Below are 26305 nucleotides of genomic sequence, written 5' to 3'. Positions count from 1 at the left end.
TTTCCGAATCATCTAGTAGTCAGTTCCTCTACGTTTGCTTTAGGAAGGATAGGTTCCCTCTATCATCACGCAATCTTGACAACACTGGCGATCTTGAAGTGCCACCCATGTACAGATGCGATGTAGTTGTAGAAAATAACACCAACCCCCATTCCCCCCCCCCCCAAAAAAAAAAAAGGAGAGAGAGAGAGAGAAAAGTAAAGGCGAGAGCAGGAAAAATAAAAGAAAAATTTATACTGTAGACCTACTCCAGTAGCCGACTATTTCCGCACCATAGCTGGCATTGTTTCCAAAACAAAACCAAGTGTCGTTATTCCTTGTTTGAACGCACCCCATCCAGATGTCGTAATGGTTTATGTTATCGAACGTATTGGAAACGAAATTATCTTCTTCCTTCGACTCGATAACCAACAGGCTTGCGTTGAAACCGAAATTAGTCATGCAATTTTTGAGGTGTTTGCTCCAGTTGAGTTTAACGTCGATATTCATGTAGCACTTGTGCCCAAATTGTTTCCAGTTTGCCGGGCATATTCGAAAATCGTGGTTACCTGAATAAGCAAGAGTTTTACCGATAGTTAATTCTGTAGTGCTTTGTCGCAAAACCACTTCCCTTCCTTGATTAGAAATAAAAGCGCAAAATTTCACAGTAGCGTAGGGGAGCGGTATAATTTGAAACTAACACTCTCTAACCCATCTACATGCATCACATCGGATGAAGGATGGTCCAAATTTGGCGTTTATAAAGGCGATAAGGTCTCCACCAAAGCTAACGTAGAGGGCCTGATTTCCAATTGTTTAACCCAGTACCAAACCTTGGGAGTCAGTCCCCTATACTTTACTATCAAAGCCTATTCTCTGCAATATAAAACGTCTTTATTTATTTTAAGTCGTCAGATTTTCAGCATCGTTAAGGTAAGATTTTTAAAAATGAAAAAAAGCGCTTAGAGGGTATTTTCTATAAAAAAAACTTGGTTCAATCTATTTACAGCGACATATATCAAATCGAGGAAACCTGGGGTCAAACCCAATCGCAGCAAGTCAAATCCTTAACTGAATGTTGATTTTGAATATCACCTTGTGTATCCTGGCAGGTATCTCCTCCGTATCCCTCCACGCATATGCAGGAGTATCCTGGGTATTCCTTTGATAAGATACAGGAGCCTCCATGAAGACAAGGGTTGGAGGAACAAGCATCATCTCCTGTTGGCTTATCTGAGTGATGGATGTATGCAAAGAAATAGCATAATTCCACGGTTTAATGAAAGAAATCTTCAATTCACAAAAGTGGTTTGTAATCCATGGTATGAAACAAAGGCGTCGATCCGGCGGAGGGGGGGGGGTGATCGCCCACCAATGAAAATATTGAGTTGGCAAACATATCGTTTCCCCCCCCAAAAAAAAAAAAAAAAAAAATTAATAATAATAATAATAATAATAATAATTCCGGATGAGCAAAATAAAATTGTAATGTTACACAGAAATCGGCAGGCTCGCGCTCGTGCTTCGAGGTCGCATCATTAATTTAGCAAAACCCATACTTTTCATGATTAAATAGGTGAATAAAATGTCCCGTTTTCAGTTCCAAACCTCAAAAGAATTCCCGCTTCGATTTGCAATAATTACTTATTGAACATATATCTTGTTCTTTATTAAAGACGTCCATTAAACTGTCATTTTTTCACTACTTAATTGAAGACCCTGACCGGTGAAAAACAATTATATATCAAAATAAAGGTAATGATTCATACAAGACAAATATAACAAAATTATTACATATATCTCCTTCCAATAGTTAAAAATATTAAATAAAAATCAAAGAAACTGCTCCTCCAAAGTACGCTTCGATTGAACACCCCCACGTGGCCTGGACATGATGACGTCACGTTGTGTCAGGAGGGTTGTGATTCCATAGGTTTGAATACAAAAGCATTAGGTATTTTCTTCCATTTCCATGTTATGAATCCATTTTTTTTTTTCGTTTTCAGATGAAAATGGCAATCAAAATTATTCACTGTTCAATTTAATGTAAACCTATAACTATTCACTACCTTTTTTGTGATTTCCTTTTTTGGCTCTTATTGGGCCTAAATTGCTATGTTAGGAAAAGTTGTTATATATAATTTAAATGCAGATAGAACTGAAATCTGCGCCAAATAAGCAGGAAATAAAATATGGCAAAAACTAGATCAAAACTGTAGATTTCATTAATTCAAGCTTGTTGGTAAAAATAAATGTGATATCCCTCTGTGATAGAAGTGAAGAGAATGAAATTCGTTATCTGGAAAGCAAAAAAATCTCCCAGTTTGTCTGTGTACAAACCTATGGAATCACGACACTTCTTACACAACGTGACGTCACGGTCTCGAGGCATGTGAAAAGCGCAATAAAGCCTATTTTCTAAGCGGGGTTCGAAGCCCGATAATTGGAATATTCTTAAGCAAAATACTCAGCTGGGAAGCGGAGAAAATGCATAAAGCATACCTTGCTGTATTGGGTACCTTATAAGCTTTCGATTGGTATATAATTTTGGGGTCCGGTCTGGATCTTTAAAGTGATTTTCCCCTTATAAGGTCTGAATATAAAACACTTTCTGTCAGTTCGCATTAGTGGATTGGGGAGATTTCTGCTCATCATGAATTCCTAAAAACAGTTTTTAAAAATACCTTGCTGTATTGAGTACCAGTACCTTACAAGCTTTCGATTGGTATATAATTTTCGGGTCCGGTCTGGATCTTTAAAGTGATTTTCCCCTTATAAGGTCTGAATATAAAACACTTCCTGTCAGTTCGCATTAGTGGATTGGGGAGATATCTGCTCATCTTGAATTCCTAAAAACAGTTTTTAAAAATGTCTCCTTGTCTGGTCCAAATTTGACGTTTATAAAGGCAATAAGGTCTCCACCAAAACTAACATAGAGGGCCTGATTTCCAATCGTTTAACCCAGTACCAAACCTTCGGAGTCAGTCCCCTATACTTCACTATCAAAGCCCATTCTCTGCAACATAAAACGTCGATTTTTTTTAAGTCGTCGGATTTTCAGCATCGTTAGGGTAAGATTTTTAAAAAGGAAAAGAAACCCGATTGGAGGGTATTTTCTATAAAAAAAAACTGGGTTCCATCTATTTACAGCGACATAAATTAAATCGAGGAAACCTTGGGGTCAAACCCAATCGCAGCAAATCAAATCCTTAACTGAATGTTTATTTTGAAAATCACCTTGTGTTTCCTGGCAGGTATGTCCTCCGTAGCCCTCCAAGCATATACAGGAGTATCCTGGGGATTCCTTTGATAAGATACAGGAGCCTCCATGAAGACAAGGGTTGGAGGAACAAGCACCATCTCCTGTAGGCTTATCTAAGTGATGGATGTATGCAAAGAAATAGCATAATTCATAGCATAACTCGCGCTTCGAGGTTGCATCATTTATTTAGCAAAACCCATACTTTTCAAGATTAAATAGGTAAATACAATATCCTGTTTTCAGTTCCAAACCTCAAAAGAATTCCTGCTTCGATTTGCAATAATCGCTTATTGAACATACATCTTGTTCTTTATTAAAGACGTCCATTAAACTTTCATTTTTTCACTACTTAAAGTGATTTTCCCCTTATAAGGTCTGAATATAAAACACTCCCTGTCAGTTTGCATTAGCGGATTTGGGAGATTTCTGCTCATCATGAATTCCTAAAACAGTTTTAGAAATGCCTCCTTGTCTGGTCCGAATATCAACAATTTTTAGCTCGCGTTTGCATTATTTGGTTAGTAAAATACGTATGGTCTTAGTGAATTAACACAAACAAGCATTAAAATATCCATCTTCAGGTCTTAATTTAAAAAAAATCGCTCTCGCAATGCTGATTAGTGAGATACGTATCATGTTCATGATGACAATGGATACAAACGGTATCTCATGTTTTTAGATGTAATTCTAACAAACTCAACAAGCGCTTGGCGCTCGCATTGGATGACTATAGTGAGATATGTATACTCGTTATAAATTCATAAAAAATATAGTCCTTAAAATATATATGTTTATGGTCAATGTATACTAAAATTTTAACTCGCGCCTCGCGCTCGCAGTGTTTGTTTAAGCTGTGGTCACATCCCGTCGTACTTGCACGTGCGCGCAGTCTACGTGCGGCAAAAACGTGGGCAAAAATCGGGAAATTTAGTTTAGTGAGGTAGATACGTATCATGTTTACAAAAATTTGCTTATAATTTCCCCTTTTATAGGTCTGAAAAATAAGAAAAAATCGCTTGCGCTTCGCGCTTGCATGATTTAATCAGTGAGAAACATATCTCTGTAATGGCAAATTCCTCAAAATGTCTCTAATAAGTCGGTAAACCTGACAATTCAGCGCCCTTCGCACGCCCAATACATGATTCAAATTTTTGTTGGTCCCCCATGCCGTGACACCTCGGTACGCCACTGATAAACTATTTCAGAATTTTTTTCTCAGTGTACCCTTAAAATAGCGCATGTCTTGCGCTGATAGTTATTAATCATGGAGTCTTCCGTTGGCTCGTCAATTTCATGTTTTATTCAAAGTCCATTTTCGAACTGACAAACAGGGATGGCATGGAAACAGCGTGTTCATTTTTTAGGCAAAGTGCCATCATTCACTGACTTTTACAAACCATTATTCGTATAGGGACTATCGCTCACGGGCATATATATGGTGTTTAGATCCTTGCGCCACTCCCCAAAAATAATAAATAAAATAAAATAAATGATAATGATACTAATAATGAATAAATGAATAAATAAATGAAAAATAATAGATACATAGATAGAAATGAAATTCTGAGAGATACATAGATAGAAATGAAATTCTGAGAGAAAAAAAAGTGAAGAAAATGAAAGAATGAAAAGGGTGAAATATGTATCATTCATTTTTCAGAATATATACAAAAAAAAAATATTTTCGTTACATTCAAAATTTCTAATTATTTGGAATCTCTCTTAGTTAAAAAATGAAATATTGGTAAATGCAACATGCTTGGCTCCTCAAAATTTCAGAGTCATTTCGCCACTGCCAACCTTCAGAAATATTTACCCTGATTTGAACATTCGGCCTTAACGACGTCATGTCTTGTTGTGCCTCTCCTGTATGATCTGTATGGATCCTTCCTGTAGTTGGTGATGACGTCACCATCCCTGGTGATGACGTCACTATCCTTGGTGCAAGGCGGAGAGGATGAAGCATCTGTAGAATTCGTGATCATACCAGTAGCTATAGGGCACATGATATAATCAGTCAAAATGACACATCTGCTTCAAGAGCTTAAAGGGAAAATTGAAACTCCCAGATTTTTCTGTCAGCTCTGTGACCCGTTTCTTTAAACTTGTTATAATGACGATTTTGCAATAACAGTTGAAAGCTTTTGGAATCATTCAATTGATTGGCTAATTACATTTTTTAATAGAAATCATGCATTTGATGTTATAATAAGTCTTTATGAAAGTGAAATGTGAACTAGCCTGCATCCTGTATGCAAATATGCTAGAGTGAATCAAATGGCAGAAAGAGCAAAAAAGGACATTTAAGGGTACTTTATAGTCCGTCACAGGGAAAGGTGTTCGCATGTGACATCACACATCTTTGTCGCATTGCCAATGGGAGGATCTCCATAGCATTAGTGATTGCAATCTTCAAATGCTCATAACTTTCTCATTATTTGTCCGATTTTTCTCAACCTTTCTTTGATCTTATTCTTTGATTTTTCTCTTTCCACGCTTGCCCACTTGTTTCAAAAGTTTCATTCCCCTTTAACCATTTATTCGCCTGTTTCATAAAAAAGTTGCAATTATGGTAGTTTTGATATTATGAAACTACCATGGAAACAGGGCTCAACAGCTAATTCCGATAAAATATTCCATTGAAGTAAGAATAATAACAAAGTTATGATAGTTTTGTAAAACGTGTCCCTGGTCATTAACTATATTGCTTCATATGTGAAAAATCAGACGAAAGAAATATCAAAATCAATTCATATATTTTCAAGTTAGAGTGGGAGGATGTAATATTTTACTCGAAAGCAATGAAGCCATATTTGAATACAGTACAATACATTAGTATCGGGTCTTATGTGTAGGGCCCACTGCTAAAAGAATTTTCGCTTATCTCACTTAAAGGACAAGTCCACCCCAGACAAATGGTGATTATAATAAACAGAGAAAAATCAAACTAGCATAACGCTGAAAATTTCATCAAAATCGGATGTAAAATAATAAAGTAATGTCATTTTAAAGTTTCGCTTATTTTTCACAAAACAGTGATATGCACAACTCAGTGACATGCAAACGTGACAGTCGTTGATGTCCCTCACTCCCTATTTCTTTTGTATTTCATTGTTTTAATTATACATTACTTCATTCTTTTTACAGATTTGACAATAAGAGCGAACTTGACGGAACCATTGCTAAGTCCACATGTTCGGAGAAGAATCGGGGAAGAATTAATCGTTGTTTCTCTTGACCATGAGGAGAAAATTATAATATTTCATGTTTCATATAATAAAATACAAAAGAAATAGTGAGTGGATGACGTCATTTGTCTCCTCATTTCCATACCGACCAGGATGTGCAAATAACTGTTTTGTGAAATTAAGCGAAATTTAAAAATGTCATAACTTCCTTATTTTACATCCAATTTTGATGAAATTCTCAGTGTTATGCTTGTTGAATTCTTTTATTCAAATCAGCTTTTTGTTAGGGTGGACTTGTTCTTTAATAGCAAAGTGCCCCTCAACTCACCGAACAACAAGGATATGAGAACAAGGCGAGTCAACATCCTTGTGATGATTATTCAAATCTTTCCGATTATTATCAGGACCAAAGCTGCATCAAATTTGGGGTCTCAAAACAGAATTTAGAAAAATTATACTTCATTGATATAAAATTAAAGTGAAGTCAAAATACATACAGTGATGATTGAAGAGGGGATGACTTAATTTTTATTTCCATTTTCGTTTTGAAGAATTATACAGGGGCCGCGAAAACGGGGGAATGGAGGGGGGGGCTTTTCCAAACCGTGTACAAGAACGTGTAAATGACCGTCTGATTATGATTTTTTGCATGGTCAACCCCCGCCCCCTCCCTTTAAAACTGTTCCGCGGCCCTGCTATATTCTTCAAATATCATGTTAAAAAAATAATAATAATACATGTATGAAAACGGTATCGTTTTATGGGATTCCTGGTGGTTATTCAATAAACATGATAAAAAGGAAGACATCAAGGGTACAAATTTGACAGCTCCGTAATTCAATTTTCATACTTAAGAAACCTGGTAAACCCATTCCAAAAAAATATTTTAAAATATATAGATGTGATATACTTTTAAATTCAGTTCAGTATTACACCTGTACCTCAGAAACATACATTTTATTTTTATTAATAGTTTCATGCCAGTCAAAATATATCACAGCTATTAATGCATGAGGCCTACCTGAAACAGTTCCAGGTCCAATGTTCAGACTTTTATAAGGTGGTGCCTCTTACAAATTCGCGCAAATAATGTTGAAAGTTTAAGCTAATCATGCCCAACTACCAGAGCGCCACGTGGCGTATTTGCTGGTAAACCAATTTCACTTCCAGCGCAGAAAAGGTAATACGATAAAAGCTTGAAACGCATACACTCCTAATCTGGAAAAAAAGAGTGGGTAGCTGGAGAGAGAGAGAGAGAGAGAGAGAACAATAAAATAGAATGAGAGGTATAGTACGTAGAGGTGAAGTCGAGATAGGGAGAGAAAGGGGGAGAGAAAGAAGGTGAGAGAAAGGAAGAGAGGTCGATAATATATAAAGAAAATTATAGTACATGGAGCGGGAGGGGATGAGTAAGAGAAAAAGAATTAGAGAACTATAAAATGAATAAAGAAAATGACACGGGGTACATTGCCGATTAATCTACTGCCATTCCGTCCACTCACCACATGGTCTACCTTCATTTTGTCTAATGTCATTTCGTCCATTAACATTTCGTCTTCCACCCGTTTCGTCCAGTCAACATTTCGTCCAATAGCCTTTTCGTCTAATCATCCGTCCGTCTACAACCATTTCGTCTACCACCCATTTAGTCTTATTCCATTTGGGCTAATGACAACTCGTCTATTAATCACTTCGTCCAATGTTCATTTAGTCCAAAAGCCATGTCGGCTAATATCAGTTGGTCCAATATCCAAATCGTCTACTTATTAACTCGTCCAATTGCCATTTCGTCTAATTATCATTTCATCCGCCACCCATTAGGTCCAACAATAAGTTCGTCTAACAAACAAATCGTCTAATAACCAATTTGTTCAATAGTCATTTAATCTAATAGCCAATTGGTCCAATATCCATTTCGTCTAACACAAATACGCTGCGGTCCATCCGAGAGGGGGCGGCGAAATGACTTCTTAATTATACTTTGAAATTATTAAAGATAAAATAAATATTTAAAAAATATATGATAGCTAGGACCCCGGGGAAGGAGAGGTTGGCTGTCAATAGCCAATCTGAAACGGGTCTAATCCTGCGATATATAATTTTGCTATACTTTTTTATATTTTTAAATCGTGAATAAACCCAAACCACCCAGCCTACTATCAGGGATGGAAATGATGCGGTACAGTGATACAGCCCCCCCCCCCCCCACCCTCTCTCTATCTCTATCACGCACAAGAAAGGGGGGAATTGAGTGATTAAAAATGATAAGATTGAAAAGGGCATTTTGATTTGAAATTTACTCTCCTTTCTTTTGTCCCACTTTTTCAACAAGTGCACACCTAAAAATTATAATCATCATTCATCATCATCATATAATAATGATAATAACGATAAATAATGATAGTAATAAGTCATGACAGCACTAATGATGGATAAGAATATAAATATAATAACAATAACAGCTATTGGCGACGCAAAAATAAGAAAAGAGGAAAGAAAAGTGGGAAAGGAGGGGAGAAAAGGGAATAGGTAAAATAAGAGGATATTAAGACAAGTGAATACAACGTAAGGGGGAAATCCTAGAAAGTATAAATTCTTCCATATCATACATTTTTTCTATAGACCGTGCTTCGCACTGGCATTGCCTGTTCGATGAGATATATTATCTTGCGTAAGAACATTAATATACTGAAGCTTAAAATAGTGTTAAATAAAGTAAAATATTAACTAAACAACAGGTGTAAATTAATAACAAATTACAAGAGCAACAGGAGTCGAGTCAGCAATACACAGGCACCAAACACGCAGTGCTGCTAGTAGTAGACTATTTATGATTGTAGACGAAATGAATATTGGACGAAATTATTATTGTAGATGGAAATTGGACCTATCAGTGATTATAGACCAAGTTGTTGTTAAACGGAATGGGTTTAGACTAAGAGAAAGTGGACCCAACTGCAGTTAGACCAATTAGAACACAGACGAAATGAAAGTAGACTAAGTGGTCATTAGATCATTTGCCTTTCGACCAGTTAGCTATTGATTCTAAATAGTAAAAAATGCAATTAGACCCAATGGTTATTAGACCACATGATATTAGACGAAATGGTTATTAGACCAACTGGCTATCGGACAAAATGGTAATTGGACGATGTGGATAGTGGACCAACTGATGGTAGACGAAATTACATTATGCCATGTAGTGAGTGGACAAAATGGCAGTAGACGAAATGGCAATAAACCGTGTGAATAGGAGGTCGAGAGAGAAGGATACACAGTGGAAGATAAGGGAGAGGGGGACAAGGACTGACTGGTTAAGATACGGGAATGCCAGAAAAGAATGAAGACAGATCAAGGAAGCATGAAAATGGAAAAAATTCGTGAAGAATAAACACTGAGAAACTGGAGTTGAGGGAGAGAGCAGGAAAGGTTTAAGTGTCATAATCCCCAGATAACGTTATCATGGTTATTGTTTTTAATGTGTGGTGTTCGTACAAATTATTATGAAAAAAAATGATATAGAATGAAATGTAATTGTTATATCGATGTTCACTCGCTGGGTAATATCGATAGGGGCAGTGGGCGCCCCCCCCCCCCACTTGATTTTTTTTAAACAAATGAGCGGAAGGAATACGCAGGAGGTCTTTCGAAGAAAGAAATCTGTATCGCGTTTAAACTTTACAACTGACTTTTGATTGAGGAAAATTGACGCCTTCCCCCCCCCCCCTTACACACACATGCACACACACATTTTTAGCACTGTATCAAAACAATTTAACATAAAGTTGCTCATCATTGAAATAAAAAGTAGAACAAAGTAAAATAAACTATCAATCTGAAAGATTCTCTCAGTTCTTGTTTCTTCAACATTAAAAGAAACCAAATCAGCCAATTTGTACATCTTTTACAGATGTCAATAAAACTAAAAGAAAAGAGGAATAATCAGTTTATGAAATTTACACATTCTCTCTAAATGTCGATGAGTGCTGGCGTGGTCGACGCTCTAAACCATTAACAAGTGGGATCCGTGACACTTCTTATTTTGATATTCCGTAAAATGAGTAAACATTTCATGCATTACATCGTGGGTGTTTTCCTTCCCATTTCTTCCATAAATGAGCAAATTACGTTTCCTAACATGGATTTCACTCAGTATTAGTTTTTCATCAAGTTCTTTTCTTTTCTTGACGATTTGGGAACGCAACTGGGGAAGGTCATTGTTTTCAATGCTTGAAACTTTATCACATGTCATAGTTAGACCCTTTTCAAAATCTGATACTTCTTTGCTACAGTATAGTATTAGCAAGATCTTATTTCATAATAGACATTTCTCCCATAAGTTTACCCAGCTTACCGTTTAATTATGTGAATGAGGTCCTTGGCTCAAGCATAAAAGAAACGAGTTCCGGAGCTATCATTCCCGCTCCCTGAGCGCTGCTATCCTCGTGCAATGACGTGTCACCTGTCATGGCGCCTGTAGTGGTAGTGGTGGACTGCTCACTATCGGTGGTATTTGCCTCACTGTTTTTGCGCTTATTTGCGGCAGCAAATTGACATTCTCCAATCTGTTGTGTCCTCAGGTTATAGTCTCGTATTACTCTATCTTAGGTTTAAGGGTTTAGGGGGTATTTCCACCAATTTTTGTTGAAATGTTGGGAGCCCTCAAAATGTCCGCGCATTCACCACAAAGTCATTACACATACACACACTCATTTCATTTCTTTCTTCATTCTTTTTCATTAGACATTGCCTTCAGAATAATCCGTTTCTTGTAATTAACATCCACTGTTGACCCCTTGAGAATATGGGCTGATAACAGGGGCGGATCCAGCTTCCGCCAATAGGGGGGGCCGAAAAATATTTTCATCAACATTTTTCTCGATTTGCCGCTGTAATCTGATTTTTTTTGCTGGTTTTTCAGGGGGTAGTCCTAACTGAAGTTTTAAGAATATGTTAGTTTTTATTGTTATAACCAAAATAAGGTATATCATGTGGTCTTAATATATAATGCGAGCGCGAAGCGCGAGCTCAAATTATATGATATTTTATCTCCTTATACCTGAAGATTCTGAGGAGATTTATAATAATGAAAAAAGATAAGTATCCAACTAAACAATGCGAGCGCGAAGCGCGAGCCAAAATTTTATTATAGTAACGTAAAAAGGGACTCAATTAGGACTACCCTTTAGTGATTAATGAAGAGGGTACAAGTATCACCCATTAAATGATGAGAGTGAGAAGCGCGAGCTCAAAATTGTTTGATATTCCGACCTGAAAACTGGACAATCTAAGCGCGTCTTTATTTAAATAAAGAACAAGTTGTGTGTTCACAATTACATGCGAGCGCGAAGCACGAGCTTAATTTGTTGATATACTGATATGATAAAGGAGCATTTTGACAAATTTTGGTAATAATTTTCAAAGAGGATGGGTAACTCACAAATCAAACAATGCGAGCGCGCAGCGCGAGCCGAAAATTTTGATAAACAATTTGTTCAAATCAAACAAAATAATGAAAGCTTGATGTGCGAGCTAAAATATTGTGTCAAATTGATTGGGTCGGACCGGCCGTTACGAGGCTGTAAATTACACATCATGGGTATGATACCTCTTTTGCTTTCTGTTTTTCATAGTTTCTATCAAGTTAAATAGTACACTTTTTCTGCAGGTTGTAAAAAAATAGGGGGGCGGGGCCGGCTCGGCCCCCTCCTGGATCCGCGCCTGGATAAGAATACTCAGAACAAGAACAAGTGTCATCAAAGTCACGTTTTTCTTTTATTTTATTGAATTAACATGAGATTATGGTACACGTAAAATAAGATTGATTTTATTTAGTCATGATTACAATGCCCAAACAGTTCCAAGACTGATATCATTTGGCATGTTTAACATGTTTAAATATGAATATTCATGAGCAGATATTGATGTCATTTGGTCTCAAGGTGGCGCTCTTCATTTTCATGTCAGTTCTAAAAAATACATCCAAACAAAGCACACTCTGCAAAACTTGTCATCTTGATATATTTTTTAAAGAATAAAAACAGTTCTTTCTGACCAATACAATACATTGTATGGACTCGGAACTTGTTTATGAAAATTGTGGAAAGCAAAGAGTTGAATTAAAAAGAAAGTTTTGAAATAAACCAATGACACAATATACCTTTAAGGCCTTGTGGAACAAAATAGAAAATTTAAATAGTAAACATTGAAAACAGTGTTAACAAAAAATACATTAATAGCAATTATGTTAACATGAACAGAAACATCAATAAGATATTTCAAAGTGATCATACAAAGATAAGGAGGAGGAGAAGGCGAAAAAGAAGAGGAAAAGGAGGAGAGGAGGAGAAGTAGTACAAGAAGAAGAAGAGGAAGAAGAAAAGAAGAACAAAAAGAAGAAGAGAGGAAGAACAAGAAGAACAAGAAGATGAAAAACGAGAAGAAGAAGAATAATAGAAAAAGGGAAGAATGATTGTGTATCTATTACAATGACTCAAGAGCATTTTTTTTACAAAATAGTTAGTAAAAGGTTACGGAAAAGAGGGAAATTTAAAGATATGTTGTCTTTTGATTGTGTCTATTGAAAACCAAACTTCGACAATTAACTAGATACAAAGCAGTGCATAAAAAGTAAAATGAAAATTACGTGAACATAAAAATGTTTTGGTTGTCGCAGATCCGACACCCCGTTCGAGCCCACAAATCGGAGTCGGGAGACGGTCACTAGCGTTAAATGTATTTCTTTATTAGTATACAACAGATCCCTGCATTGGATAAACATACAGTCATGACAGTAGTATCATAAGTAATAATTAGTATTACAGAGCACAAACATAAACAATACAATGTAACATCATTTATCACCTGATATTTCGTTAATTATAATTGTGAAGTTAGGTTAGTTGCCTTTACACTTGATTGAATGGTAAATAACTATTAATTTCCGTAAAGCATCAAATTTACAATACACGTAGTAGTAAAAAGATGATAAATAAATGTGCTTCATATCGTCATACATATTCAGGGATAATGTTCCAATAATAACATTATAATAACAACATTATCAATATATCGTACAGAATCAATATATAGAAACTGTATATAATAAATCCATGACTGTCTGGAATAACACCTACACGGCACGTGAAATTGTTAAAGTAAATCATGTAGATAGACAACGCCAATATATAAATTGTACCAACGTTGAGCATAATCATGAGGAAAATTGCAAAAAATTTAATTTGCTATGTATTTTAATCTATTACCTAATTTTCGCTACAATAATGCTATAATGCGAGTTATAATTAATTGCTACGTACCATTTCTATGTCGTCTAAAACATGGCTATGTCAACGCCAACAAGTATAGCACCAACTGGCAAACAGTCTTGTCGGCTGCTATTTCAAGTGTGTCAATATACGTATAAAGTGAGTGTTGCCCGCCGTATCACTAGAAATGACTAACACCGGTATTCGTGCATTCCTCTTACAATATAGAACCACTTTCAAATCAAAAACATAATTATTAACAATTCTGTGGAACTGATCAAATATAACAGTTGAGAATCAAGGACTCTACAATTTCATTATACTGGTCCTTATGCAATAATTTCCATCATTTATTTAAGCAGAATTCATAACTCGGTACGGTTCGATTCCAATGACAATTTACTCGAATGTTCAATTTAATTCATCCGCATTTAATGCCCGGATCTAGAGTATCCTCAAAAAGGGTAGTTTGACACTATAATGTCAGAGAAAAGTGATCTTTCCAACCATTCGAGCATGTTAAAACGAATATAATGATTTGATTAAATGATTCCCGTTTCACTCTTGTACCTAAACATGATAACATGAAATAACAAGTCAGCCAATTAAATATATTACAATACATATTATCATATAGATTTTAGGAACACAATGCGAGAAAAGGAAATAATTCACTTCATTTTTACATGCCGACAAAAAGCAAAGCAAGTATAAGAGGCAAGCCCCTAAACACAGATTCATTACATGAACTTACAATAAAGGAGAGAAAGGTCGTATTGATTAACATGCACACACCTCACTCGGTCGCTACACGCTCCCTAAAAATGACATTTATATAGGTCTACAGAATGTTCGCTCAAAGTGCAAGTATAACAAGTCAGTATCATAGAAAGCCTATAGCATTCTTTCATATTTTGTAAAAGTAATTTTTATACGCACTGCAGCATCAGGGTGTAGAGTAAGGGAAGAAATATTTCGATTAATATGTGAATCATAATTGTATGTTCCTCTAGATAGCGTTGGTTAACCCTTTGTTAAACACAATAAACAGCGAAAAACAACAAGACAATTTGAATGCGTGCACTAATTAGATATCGTTGAAGCCAATGGAGGCTGAAAATGCCAACGACGGGGAACTCAGGTTTGCACTAAGTCGTTGTCCTTCCCCCCACCCCCACGACTTTTGACAATGACGAATAATAAAACGTGGTGTTTGAGAGCCTTTCCCGGAGGGGGGTGTCAAATATATTGATGTATAACATGCGTGACCAAAACGCGTATAAACGAGTGTTTTTCCGTTTTTGACGCGGGCCTCGTGTGCATAGATCTACACCGATTTTGTTTAAAAGTGGTTTTGAAAGACTGGTCATTGTCAATCGCAGGATTACGTATCTAGAATATGTTTTGTCCAAAGCTTGTTCTAGACTAGCCAATCATATTTAGGGTATGTTTTTCCCCCAAGCTTCTAGCCCGCGGCTTTTTCTTCCTCGTTCCTGAAAAGTGTTCGGGTTCTTCCCGTTTTAATACCCATTAACAAGTAGACAAAACTTGTTTAGGGGTCATATTCTGGCGACATATGTTGTAAGGGCCAAATTTGTAAAAGATTCCCGCGAAAAACTTTTCGTGAAACACCCACCAGATGTGAGAAAAACTATATACAAATGTACAAGATGGCAGTTGTGAGGTCGCGTGGTAGCAAATGTGATATCACTATTAAGTGTAGTAGCGGTCTTTGATTATCAGGGCTTGTTTGGCAAGACTTGAATACCCTTCTGGTAAAGGAGCGTTCCCCGCAAAGTGGGAAAACATTGCTGCTGTGATTTGAGAAGTGAAATAATTGTTACTGCCCTTGAAGTCGGTATATGAAACGAATATTGAAAACTCCTTTATCCGGGCAAAGACAAAAGTATTACATCTCATTGATCTAATTGATATTATTATAGGCCTATTATTTTTCTTTCGATCTTTGGTATGGTCTTGAGGAAAATAGTCGGTATATAGCCTCAAGATCACTCTTGGCAATAATTATTACTATTGCCTTTATGAGCATGCAATATTTGTATATTTTCCTCTCTTAGATTTCTCAATGACGTCTCAAAGCTAACGTTTGGCAAACTGAAAAGAACTTGGTGTTACATGTATGATCCCTCCATTTTGATGGCTTGCCTTCCTTGAAATGATAGCGGAGACATCTTTGAGTGTTAATACCGTCTTCTGGTTCGTCCACACCCCAATCTGAGGAAATGAAATCATCGTAGTTTGAGATGTGGTGATTTAAAACTTGGCAGAAATTTTGTTATCATTATTGCAAAACGAAAAACAGGAGTAATATGTTACACTATAAATTCCTTCTCATGCGTAGTTGTTTCTCATTTTACTATATCCTATGCAAGCGACAAAGTATATTTAGGTAAAAATAGACATCAATCTGACTGAAAATTATTATCAAAGTGTTGTGAGATGGTATAGTAATTGAGGAAGCAATACATGATTATGAGAGTGACAGACGAGTAGAACATCGGCAGAATTATAGAGACAAAAGATATGAAAAGCAAGAGATGTCCAACGTCTAACCTAGACTACGTACACTGGCTGTAGTACCAACGAACCTACAAATTAGCTGACGATGCAGGTTTCTCCCCCCCCCCCCCAATTTTTTGGCACTTGACCAAAAAATTGTTAAGGGTATGCCGCGGGCGAAACAAAAAACGGGGGCCTTGGGGCGGGCTTATTTTAAAAAGGAGGGTCCTCGGAACGGGCTTCGTAACTACAAATGTTTGTGAAAACGGGGGTCCTTGGAACGGGTCGCCTGCGTGTGCATCCCAATGGAACGGGCATACGTGCATGTAGCTTGCACGGCACACGGGTGCCGGCTGCGCTAGCGCAGAGGAGATAGTCGGACAGCGCTCTCCTGCCACTTTTCACCAAAATTGCAGCTCATCGTAGCAGATTAATGCGACCGGAACGGCTTAACGGAAAATATGCGAAGCTTAGGTGCGGATATCTTTTTTTTTCTCGATAAGAAGAAAATGCTATGCTTTGGAACGGCTTTCTTTGTTCATTTTCTCAATTAAGACAAAAATGCTATGCCTTGGAACGGAAACTTGTGTGTGAAAATGGGGGTCCCCTCCGCGGCACATACCCACTATGCATTATATACTGAGTGCCCCCCCCCCCCGGATTTCTCCTCTACCGCTCCAAGACTGTGTAATAATGTGCTCCCTCCTCTCCTCAAATCGTCACCCTCACTGGGCCAATTCAAACGAAACTGAGTGGAAGACTTACATTTTCCGATATTCTGATCATTTATGCACTGGACTTATATTGTCACTGCCTGGTAATTTGTAAATATTTTATCTCCAGCGCTTTATATGTCCTCTTTAATTCATCCCTCTCCTCCTACTCGTACTGGTCTTCGCTGATCTAGTTCCATCAAACCCAGAACAAAAAGGACATGGGTTGACAGCGTCTCTGGAACTCACTTCCCCCACACAGTTCAAATCTCATCCTCTCTTCAGTCATTCCAAACAAACTTGAAAACCTATCGTATGTCTCATAATGTCCAGTGAAATATGTGTCATAATAAACCACCTCTCCTAATGAATTATAGAGTGTATTTTTTGTATTAATGAATGATTTTTTTTTTCTAATTTACTGTTTATTATGTTGAAATTATATCAAATTGTGAGGTGCCTTTAGCATTTCTTTGAGTGGATATTTTCGCATCAGAAATGTTGTTATTATCACTAAGCTGACCAGGGATGGCATCTTAAAGCACTTTGCATCTCGCAGAAAATGCACTATATAAATATAAACTATTATCATCATTATCATTAGAGTGGACGTGGATAGACTGCATATACCTCTCCAAAAGCTAGCGTAAAGGGATCATCGATATCTATAAGAGAGACCCAGATTCCCTTCACCCTTTGTTAAATTAACGTTGATAGATGTAAGTTACATCTATTATTTAATGTAGAGGGGCTGGCACCAAAACTTTTCGAACTCAGTGTTAATCCTCTCAGTGTACTCCGAATCATCTGGTAGTCAGTTTCTCTATGTTTGCTTTAGTAAGGATAGGTCCCCTCTATCATCACGTAATCTGGACTACGCTGACAATCTTGAAGTGCCACCCATGTACAGATGCGATGTAGTTGTAGAAAATGACCACAACCCCCATCCCCCCCCCCCCCCAGAAAGAAGAAAAAAGGGAGAGAGAGACACACACACAAAAAAGGTTAAGGCAAGAGCAGGAAAAATGATAGGGAAATTTAGTTTACTGTAAACCTACTCCAGTAGCCGACTGTTTCCGCACCATAACTGGCACAATTTCCAACACAAATCCAAGTGTCGGCGTTCCTTGGTCGAGCGCACCCCATCCAGATGTCATTATGGTTGGTGTTATCGAACGTACTGGAAACGAAATTATCTTCTTCCTTCGACTCGATAACCAGCAGGCTGGCGTTGAAACTGAAATTGGTCATGCAATGTTGGACGTGGTTGGTCCAGTTGAGTTTAGCGTCGATATTCATGTAACACTTGTGCCCAAATTGTTTCCAGTTTGCCGGGCATATTCGAAAATCGTGGTTACCTGAATAAGCAGAAGAGTTTTACCGAAACTTAATTCTGGAGTGCCTTGTCGCAAAACCACTTCCCTTCCTTGATTAGAAATAAAAGCGCAAAATTTCACAGTAGCGTAGTGGAGCTGTATAATTTGGAACTTACACTCTCCAACCCATCTACATGCATCCCATCGGATGAAAGGTAGTCCAAATTTGACGTTTATAAAGGCGATAGGGTCTCCACCAAAGCTAATGATTTCCAATTCTTTAACCCACTACCAAACCTTGGGAGTCAGTCCCCTATACTTCACTATTAAGACCAATTCTCTGCAACATAAAACGTCTGGATTTTTTTTTAAATCGTTGGATTTTCAGCATCATTAACGTAAGATTTTTTTTTTTAATGAAAAAAAAACGCGCTTGGAGGGTATTTTCTAAAAACAAAAAAACTTGGTTCCATCTATTTACAGCGACATAAATTAAATCGAGGAATCCTGGGGGTCAAACCCAATCGCAGCAAGTCAAATCCTTAACTCAATCTTGATCTTGAATATCACCTTGTGTATCCTGGCAGGTATCTCCTCCGTAGCCCTCCAAGCATATACAGGAGTATCCTGGGGATTCCTTTGATAAGATACAGGAGCCTCCATGAAGACAAGGGTTGGAGGTACAAGCATCATCTCCTGTGGGCTTATCTGAGTGATGGATGTATGCAAAGAAATAGCATAATTCAACGGTGTAATGAAAGAAATCTTCAATTCACAAAAGTGGTTTGTAATCCATGGTATGATGTTATATATAAGAAGAATTGTAAGAGGAATTACATTCATTCATTTATTTAGTTATTTCCTCTTTAAGGATATTTTGGAATGATTAAGAATGTTCCAGAAGGCTTTATAGTACAACTGTGTTACACATGAGTAATCTTTGAATAATCTTTCTTATCTCTGGTATGTCCCAAGAAAGACAATACAGACTGGTAAACAATAGAGATTGTGTAATAATAGACCTGTATTGGTAGTGGAAATTAACAATAGGCTTTGCTATTTTGTTGACACTGTTGATTTCAATGAGGTCATTCAAGAGTGTTCTAATTGTAGACTGCTCTAGAAATGGGCAGAATGTTCTGTATCAGACAATAATAGAAGTCTCTAGAATAGTGAATACTAGAATGATCTAGAATAGTTGAAATGTGTATATATAGCTGGAGTTTCTTCAAGGACTTCATCATATTAGATCATTTCATCATATCAGATCACTTCATCATATCAGATCAGAACTCACGCCAGACTTTACAATGTATGTCAGAGCCGAGTTCATTTCCACCTGGAACATTTGTCTTCTGTGGAATTATTTACCCGCCATTAATGAACTGTTTGCAGTTATTTTTGAGAGAGGAATTCTCAGTTCTCATCGAGATCATCAACCTGTTTTAATGAAAGCTTTTCAACCCATGGATTGCTGAATTTGACTGTTAATCATCATCAACATCGTCTTCACGGACATTTCAACTCTTTACAGTGACTCTTGTTATTCATCGTGCATCAACATCAGTTTCATCATCGCCATCATTGTGAACTCTAACTGAATTTTCGCTAGCCAACTTGGACTTTTATATGGATACTATCATTTCGAATACCATGATTGCCAGAACTGATTTCAAGAGACGTAAGACCATTGTCATTTATGATTTGTTTGTGTACCCAGAAGGAAAAACCAGTTCCACTGGACCAGTTACATGTAGACCAGTAGAATTTTAACTGGTAACTCTGGAAATTGGAACATCGGTTTACTGGTCTAACTGGTCATACTGGTCCAGTTAAAATTTTACTGGTCCAGTTAAAAATTAAACTGGAATTTTATACTGGTCTTGTTTCTGGTGGTTGTTATACTGGTATCACTGGTCTTCGTACTGGTCTTCAAGCTGGTCTGTTTACTGGTATTTTCTACTGGTCTAACTGGTCCTCGAACTGGTCAAACTGGTCCTCGTACTGGTCTTACTGGATCAATTTAATACATGCATTTGGTTTGTTATATACCATGGTCTGTGAAATGTGATGGAAAAGATGGTTAGTAAATTAATCTTTCTGCTGTTATTTTTAACGTGATATATGAAATTACACATTTTCATTGTGAATTAGTTCACACATTTATTTGGAAAGTTTTTAAACAACAATGAGTGCCATTGTAAGGATAATTCCATTCTAAATCCTGATTTTTCTTTTTTAAATAGGAAATATGCAAATGAGGTAAACCACGTGATCAGCATCATCAGAATTACTGGTATTACTGGTCTTGACCAGTTCAATTTCAAACAATGAATTACTTTAGACCAGTTGACTATATCAGAGGAATGTATCTTGCTTTGATCTTAATCATAATTAAAGGAAATAATTATTTTAATGATAATGTTAATACTTGATAATTATGATATTAATAATAATAATTACAATATCGAAAAAAAAAACAGTAATAAGAATGATAACAACAATGATCATAATAATCATAATAATTATGATAATTATAAGAAGAATGATGATAACGATAATAACTTTCTCTGAATTGCAAGATTCATTTTCCATAATTCGTCAAATGATTTGACTTGAAATAAAATCATTACTTATTGGACCAGTAACACCAGTTTGATGAAAAACAATTTAACTGGTATTACTACTTTGCTTCAACTGGAATGCAATTGTTTGAACTGGTCTCCAGTTGATTTGATTTTACTGGTCCAGTCAAAAATCAACTGGTCCAGTAAACATATACTGGAAACCAGTAAAAATCTACTGGAAACCATTTATTGGACCAGTAACACCAGTTTGATGAAAAACAGTATAACTGGTATTACTAATTGCTTCAACTGGAAAGCAATTGTTGGAACTGGTCTCCAGTTGATATTTACTGGTCCAGTTAAAAATCAACTGGCCCAGTAAAAATATACTGGAAACCAGTAAAAATCTACTGAAAACCAGTAAAAATTCTTACTGGTCTTACTGGTTTTTCCTTCTGGGTATACTTAATTATTTCCTGTAATAAAAAGAGGAAAATCTAAACCTAAAGTTTACTTGTTGCAGTATCGTAACAATGTAACAAAGGCGTCGATCCGGCGGGGGGGAGTGATCGCCCATCAATGAAAATATTGGATTGGCAAACATATCGTTTTGCCCCCCCCCCAAAAAAAATAATAATAATAATAATAATAATAAACAAATAAATAAATTGATAAATAAATAATAATAATAATAATTCCGGATGTGCACAATAAAATTGTAATGTTACACAGAAGTCGGCAGGCTCGCGCTCGCGCTTCGCGGTTGCATCATTTATTTAGCAAAACCCATACTTTTCAAGATTGAAAAGGTGAATAGAATGTTCCGTTTTCAGTTCCAAACCTCAAAAGAATTCCTGCTTCGATTTGCAATAATCGTTTATTGAACATATATCTTGTTCTTTATTAAAGACGTCCATTAAACTTTCATTTTTTCTCTACTTAAAATGATTTTCCCGTTATAAGGTCTGAATATGAAACACTTCCTGTCAGTTTGCATTGTGGATTGGGGAGATTTCTGCTCATCATGAATTCCTAAAAACAATTTTAAAAATGTCTTCTTGTCTGGTCCGAATTTCAACAATTTTCAGCTCGCGCTTGCATTATTTGGTCAGTAAAATATGTATAGTCTTCGTGAATGATAAGAGCAAGCATTAAAATGTCCATCTTCAGGTCTGAATAAAAAAAAATCGCTCTCGCAATGCTAATTAGTGAGATACGTATCATGTTCATGATTACAATGACTACGAACGGTGCCTCATGTTTTTAGATGTAATTCAAACAAATTCAACAAGCGCTTGGCGCTCGAATTGCACGACTATGATGAAATATGTATACTCGTTATGAATTCATAAAAAATATAGTCCTTAAAATATTCCTGTTTGTGGACAATGTAGACTAAAATTCCAACTCGCGCTTCGCGCTCGCAGTGTTTGTTTAGTGAGGTAGATACGTATCACGTTTACAAAAATTTGCTTAGAATGTCCCCTTTTATAGTTCTGAAAATGAAAAAAAAATCCGCTTGCGCTTCGCGCTCGCATGATTTCATCAGTGAAAAACATATCTCTGTAATGGCAAATTCCTCAAAATGTCTCTAATAAGTCGGTAAACCTAACATTTCAGCGCCCTTCGCGCGCCCAATACATGACTCAAATTTTTGTTGCCCCCCCCCCCCCCCACCATGCCGTGACACCTCGGTACGCCACTGATAAACTATTTTAGATTTTTTTCTCAGTGTATCCTTAAAATAGCTGATAATCATTAATCATGGAGTCTTCAAAATCCATTTTCGAACTGACAAACGGGGATGGCATGGAAACAGCATGTTCATTTTTTAGGCAAAGTGCCATCATTCACTGACTTTTACAAATCATTATTTGTATAGGGACTATCACTCACGGGCATATATATATATGGTGTTGAGATCCTTGCGCCACTCCCCAAAAATAATAAATAAAATAATAATAATAATAATAATAATAATAATGATAGTCCGCATTTATATAGCGCTTAATACATCGGAACGACGTCTCTAAGCGCTTTACAGACATATTATTACCCCGGTCATCGGATCCTTGCATACCCGCATACAATGAAATAAATGATGATTATAATAATAATGAATAAATGAAAAATAATAGATAGACAGATAGATAAATACATAGATAGATAGATAGATAGATAGATAGATAGATAGATAGATAGATAGATAGATAGAAATTAAATTCTGCGAGAAAGAAAAAGGAAGAAATGAAAAAATGAAAAGGGTGAAATATGTATCACATCATTTTTTTTGGAATATATGCAAAAAAATAATTTTCAGTACAGGGCTGTTCCATAAAATAGTAAACCTTTTGGTCAAAATTTCATAATCCTACAAACAGAACAAATTAGGTATCACTTGAAAGCCAAGACACTGAAATGTATGAATCTGAAAGAAATAATTTCAAATAATGTATCGTTTCATTTTGGCAAGGCATTGAATTCACCATAGCAACAAATTACAATTTTACTTATTTTAAAAGGTCAAGTTTGAAACAAATTTTAAACTTTATATAAGCTTTGAATTAATTAAAGTTGGATGGTGTCCAAGTTGTTATTATGTTAGGTTTCTAAAAAACAAGTTAGGTTTTTTATACTTTTCTTATATATTTAAAATCAAATGTATTAAAAGCAGGCACTTTCAAATGTACGTCCGACCCCTTTTCACATACACTTTTTTTCTTACAAGCAGAACAAAAGCAGATAAATTTTTCCAAAGTCAGATGCAAAGCAAGTTTGGTTTGTTTAATATATACACCAGAAGGCAGCTCACCACTAGTCCGGGATTTCAAGTTAAATAGGGGTCGGACGTACAACTTTTTTGTACGTCCGACCCCCTGTACGTCCGACCCCTTTGCAACTTCTTTTATGAAGTTATCTTGCACTGCTTAGATGTTTTTCGCAAAGTTTAAATATCATAACATCTTTTACTCAAATCAGTCTTTCAATATTATATACAAATTTCAATTTCAACCTAGCTTAACAATGACCTTTTGTATTTTTTTTACCCAACAAATACTAGGGGCAAAAATCACCTTCAATCTTTAACATTTTGCATGATAATACCTTAACATAGGTGATATTGCTGTGTAGTGTTATCATTTCTTTTCTTTGAAGTCTTGCACAAATTTTGAGACCAATTTCACAAAAAATACAACACATTTTTGACGATATATGTAGATTTTCATATGATATCATCTTCAAGAAATGATGATTTATTTGTGTTTTGTGTACACATTCAATGGAAACTGTCTTCCTTCATCTCAAATTATCACTCAATTTAGTGTAATTATGATTGAATAACAGCCTGCAGGAAATTAAAAAAATCTAAATAAAAAACATACAAATACATGAGAAATTAAACAAAGAAGTTCCATACATATAAAATCAGGATTTGCCTATTCCCCTCAATCTCAGATACAGCACTCGCCCCTCTATGGGAAATAGATCTGCCCATTGCTATAATGATACATGGGTGTCAAGACTATTCCACTTTTGCCAAGAGGGGTGTAAGTTTTGAAAATGTGAAGGGTTATTCATTTAATTCTGACTTATTCTCATTTCTTTATTTCTGCATCAACCATGTTCACACTTGGTACAAATGATCCTTGGTTAATACCATGGTTGTGTTGATGAGGTCAAAGGTCATCTAGGGGTCAAAAGATAAGAGGCTATTCAGTCATTTATTGACAATTTTTGTATAAATCAAATTTCTTTTTTTTTGTGCATCATATTGTTCAAACTTGTAACAAATGATAAGTGGTTATGATTGTTTGAATAGTTGTCTTTCACATAAGATAGAATTAAATGAATCTGATGCTGGTGAAGAGTTATGCTTGATTATAGTTGACATGCATTCAGACAGTGTACGTCCGACCCCCGCCTATACTGATTTTCTTACAGTCAATCAAATTGCTCCGCTTATTAAAAATGACTGAGGGGATTAAACTTTTGCTAAAGGTAGGGACTTTTTGTGCATCAATTGCTTTCAAACTTGGAACAAATTATCAGTGGGTAGAGAATGGAGAGGTTAAAGGTCATCTGGGGCTAAAAATGTCAAATGATGTACTTCTGCATTGATTTTGCTCAAACTTGGAACAAAACATCAGTGGGAAAACCACATATGTTCTTGAGGTGGAAAGATCAAAGGTCATCTAGGGGTCAAAAGGTCATAATGCATACAATTGATTGCAACATCAGGGAAGACTCATGGTTGAAACCCACCTTGTTTTATAAACAAAGTTTGTAACAGGATAAGTTTTTTAATGTTGAAGAAATTCTTTGTCAGGTCTTTTGCAAACCATGAAAAAAGATACATTTTACTTGAAGTTTAACATTAAAAACATCCTGCATTGTGTGAATTGTTTTGTTATTGATGTGGTCTAAAAATGTAGATATCAAAATGGAAACAGTTTAACCCCTCTGACTCATTTATAACAGATATGAGGAGTATTTTGCTTGATTGTAAGAAAATCAGTATTGGGGTCGGACGTACATTGTCTGGATGCATGTCAACTATAATCAAGCAAAACTCTTCACCAGCATCAGATTCATTTGTTAATTCTGTCTTATGTGAAAGACAACTAACCAAGCAGTATGTATAACAAAAAAATCCAGTTTAGAATTTCTACGTTTTGTGTAACTGATCTTCAAAGGGGGTCGGACGTACAGTGTGCAAATATTTTGCACAATGTACGTCCGACCCCTCAAAGTGTACGTCCGACCCCAAATAGATCAGCCTGTAACTAAAACAAGGCAATGCCTATCAATTTCTTCACTTCAGTTCTTTAAAGATTCATCCTTTATCTAACAGCCAATAATAGAATTTCAGTACCTGCACCACACAAATCACAGAGATTTTGACATGAACTTCAAAAGCATGAAACCTGCTTTTGTCTGATGTACGTCCGACCCCTCACATTTTTGCCCATATTTTCTATTCTTTATATAGCAGCGTGGTCCTGTCATGGTGTAATGATTGCCTAGGTCACATGTTATAATATACTGGAAAAAATAAAACGCTGCTATTAAATCAAAGGAGATTCAGCTCTTAAATGTGTCCGAATGTACGTCCGACCTTTATGGAATAACCCTACATTAAAATTTATAATTATTTGGAAGCTCTCTCAGTTAAAAAAAAGAAATATTAGCTAATGCAGCATGCTTGGCTCCTCAAAATTTCAGAGTCATTTCGCCACTGCTAACCTTCAGAAATATTTACCTTGATTTGAACATTCGGCCTTAACGACATCATGTCTTATTGTGCCTCTCCTGTATGATCTGTATGGATCCTTCCTATAGTTGGTGATGACGTCACCATCTTTGGTGATGACGTCACCATCTTTGGTGATGACGTCACTATCCCTGGTGATGACGTCACTATCCTTGGTGCAAGGCGAAGAGGATGAAGCGCCTGGAGAATTCGTGATCATACCAGTAGCTATAGGGCACAT

General features: G+C 36.3%; 1 protein-coding gene across 1 annotated transcript; it reads right to left on the bottom strand.

Moving 5' to 3' along the window:
* Positions 1-231: 231 nt before the first annotated feature.
* Positions 232-26305, bottom strand: LOC135154344 (neurogenic locus notch homolog protein 1-like). Its single transcript, XM_064100459.1, has 8 exons — positions 26074-26305; positions 18817-18954; positions 17989-18288; positions 17180-17293; positions 5058-5234; positions 3217-3354; positions 1075-1212; positions 232-548 (listed from the first exon to the last, which is right to left on the bottom strand). The coding sequence occupies exons 1-8, from the start codon at positions 26303-26305 to the stop codon at positions 232-234; spliced, it is 1554 nt and encodes a 517-aa protein (XP_063956529.1).

This window comes from Lytechinus pictus, chromosome 6 (assembly GCF_037042905.1).
Source record: "Lytechinus pictus isolate F3 Inbred chromosome 6, Lp3.0, whole genome shotgun sequence".
In the NCBI taxonomy this organism is placed as follows: domain Eukaryota; kingdom Metazoa; phylum Echinodermata; class Echinoidea; order Temnopleuroida; family Toxopneustidae; genus Lytechinus; species Lytechinus pictus.
This window is presented reverse-complemented; position numbering and strand designations above follow the sequence as displayed.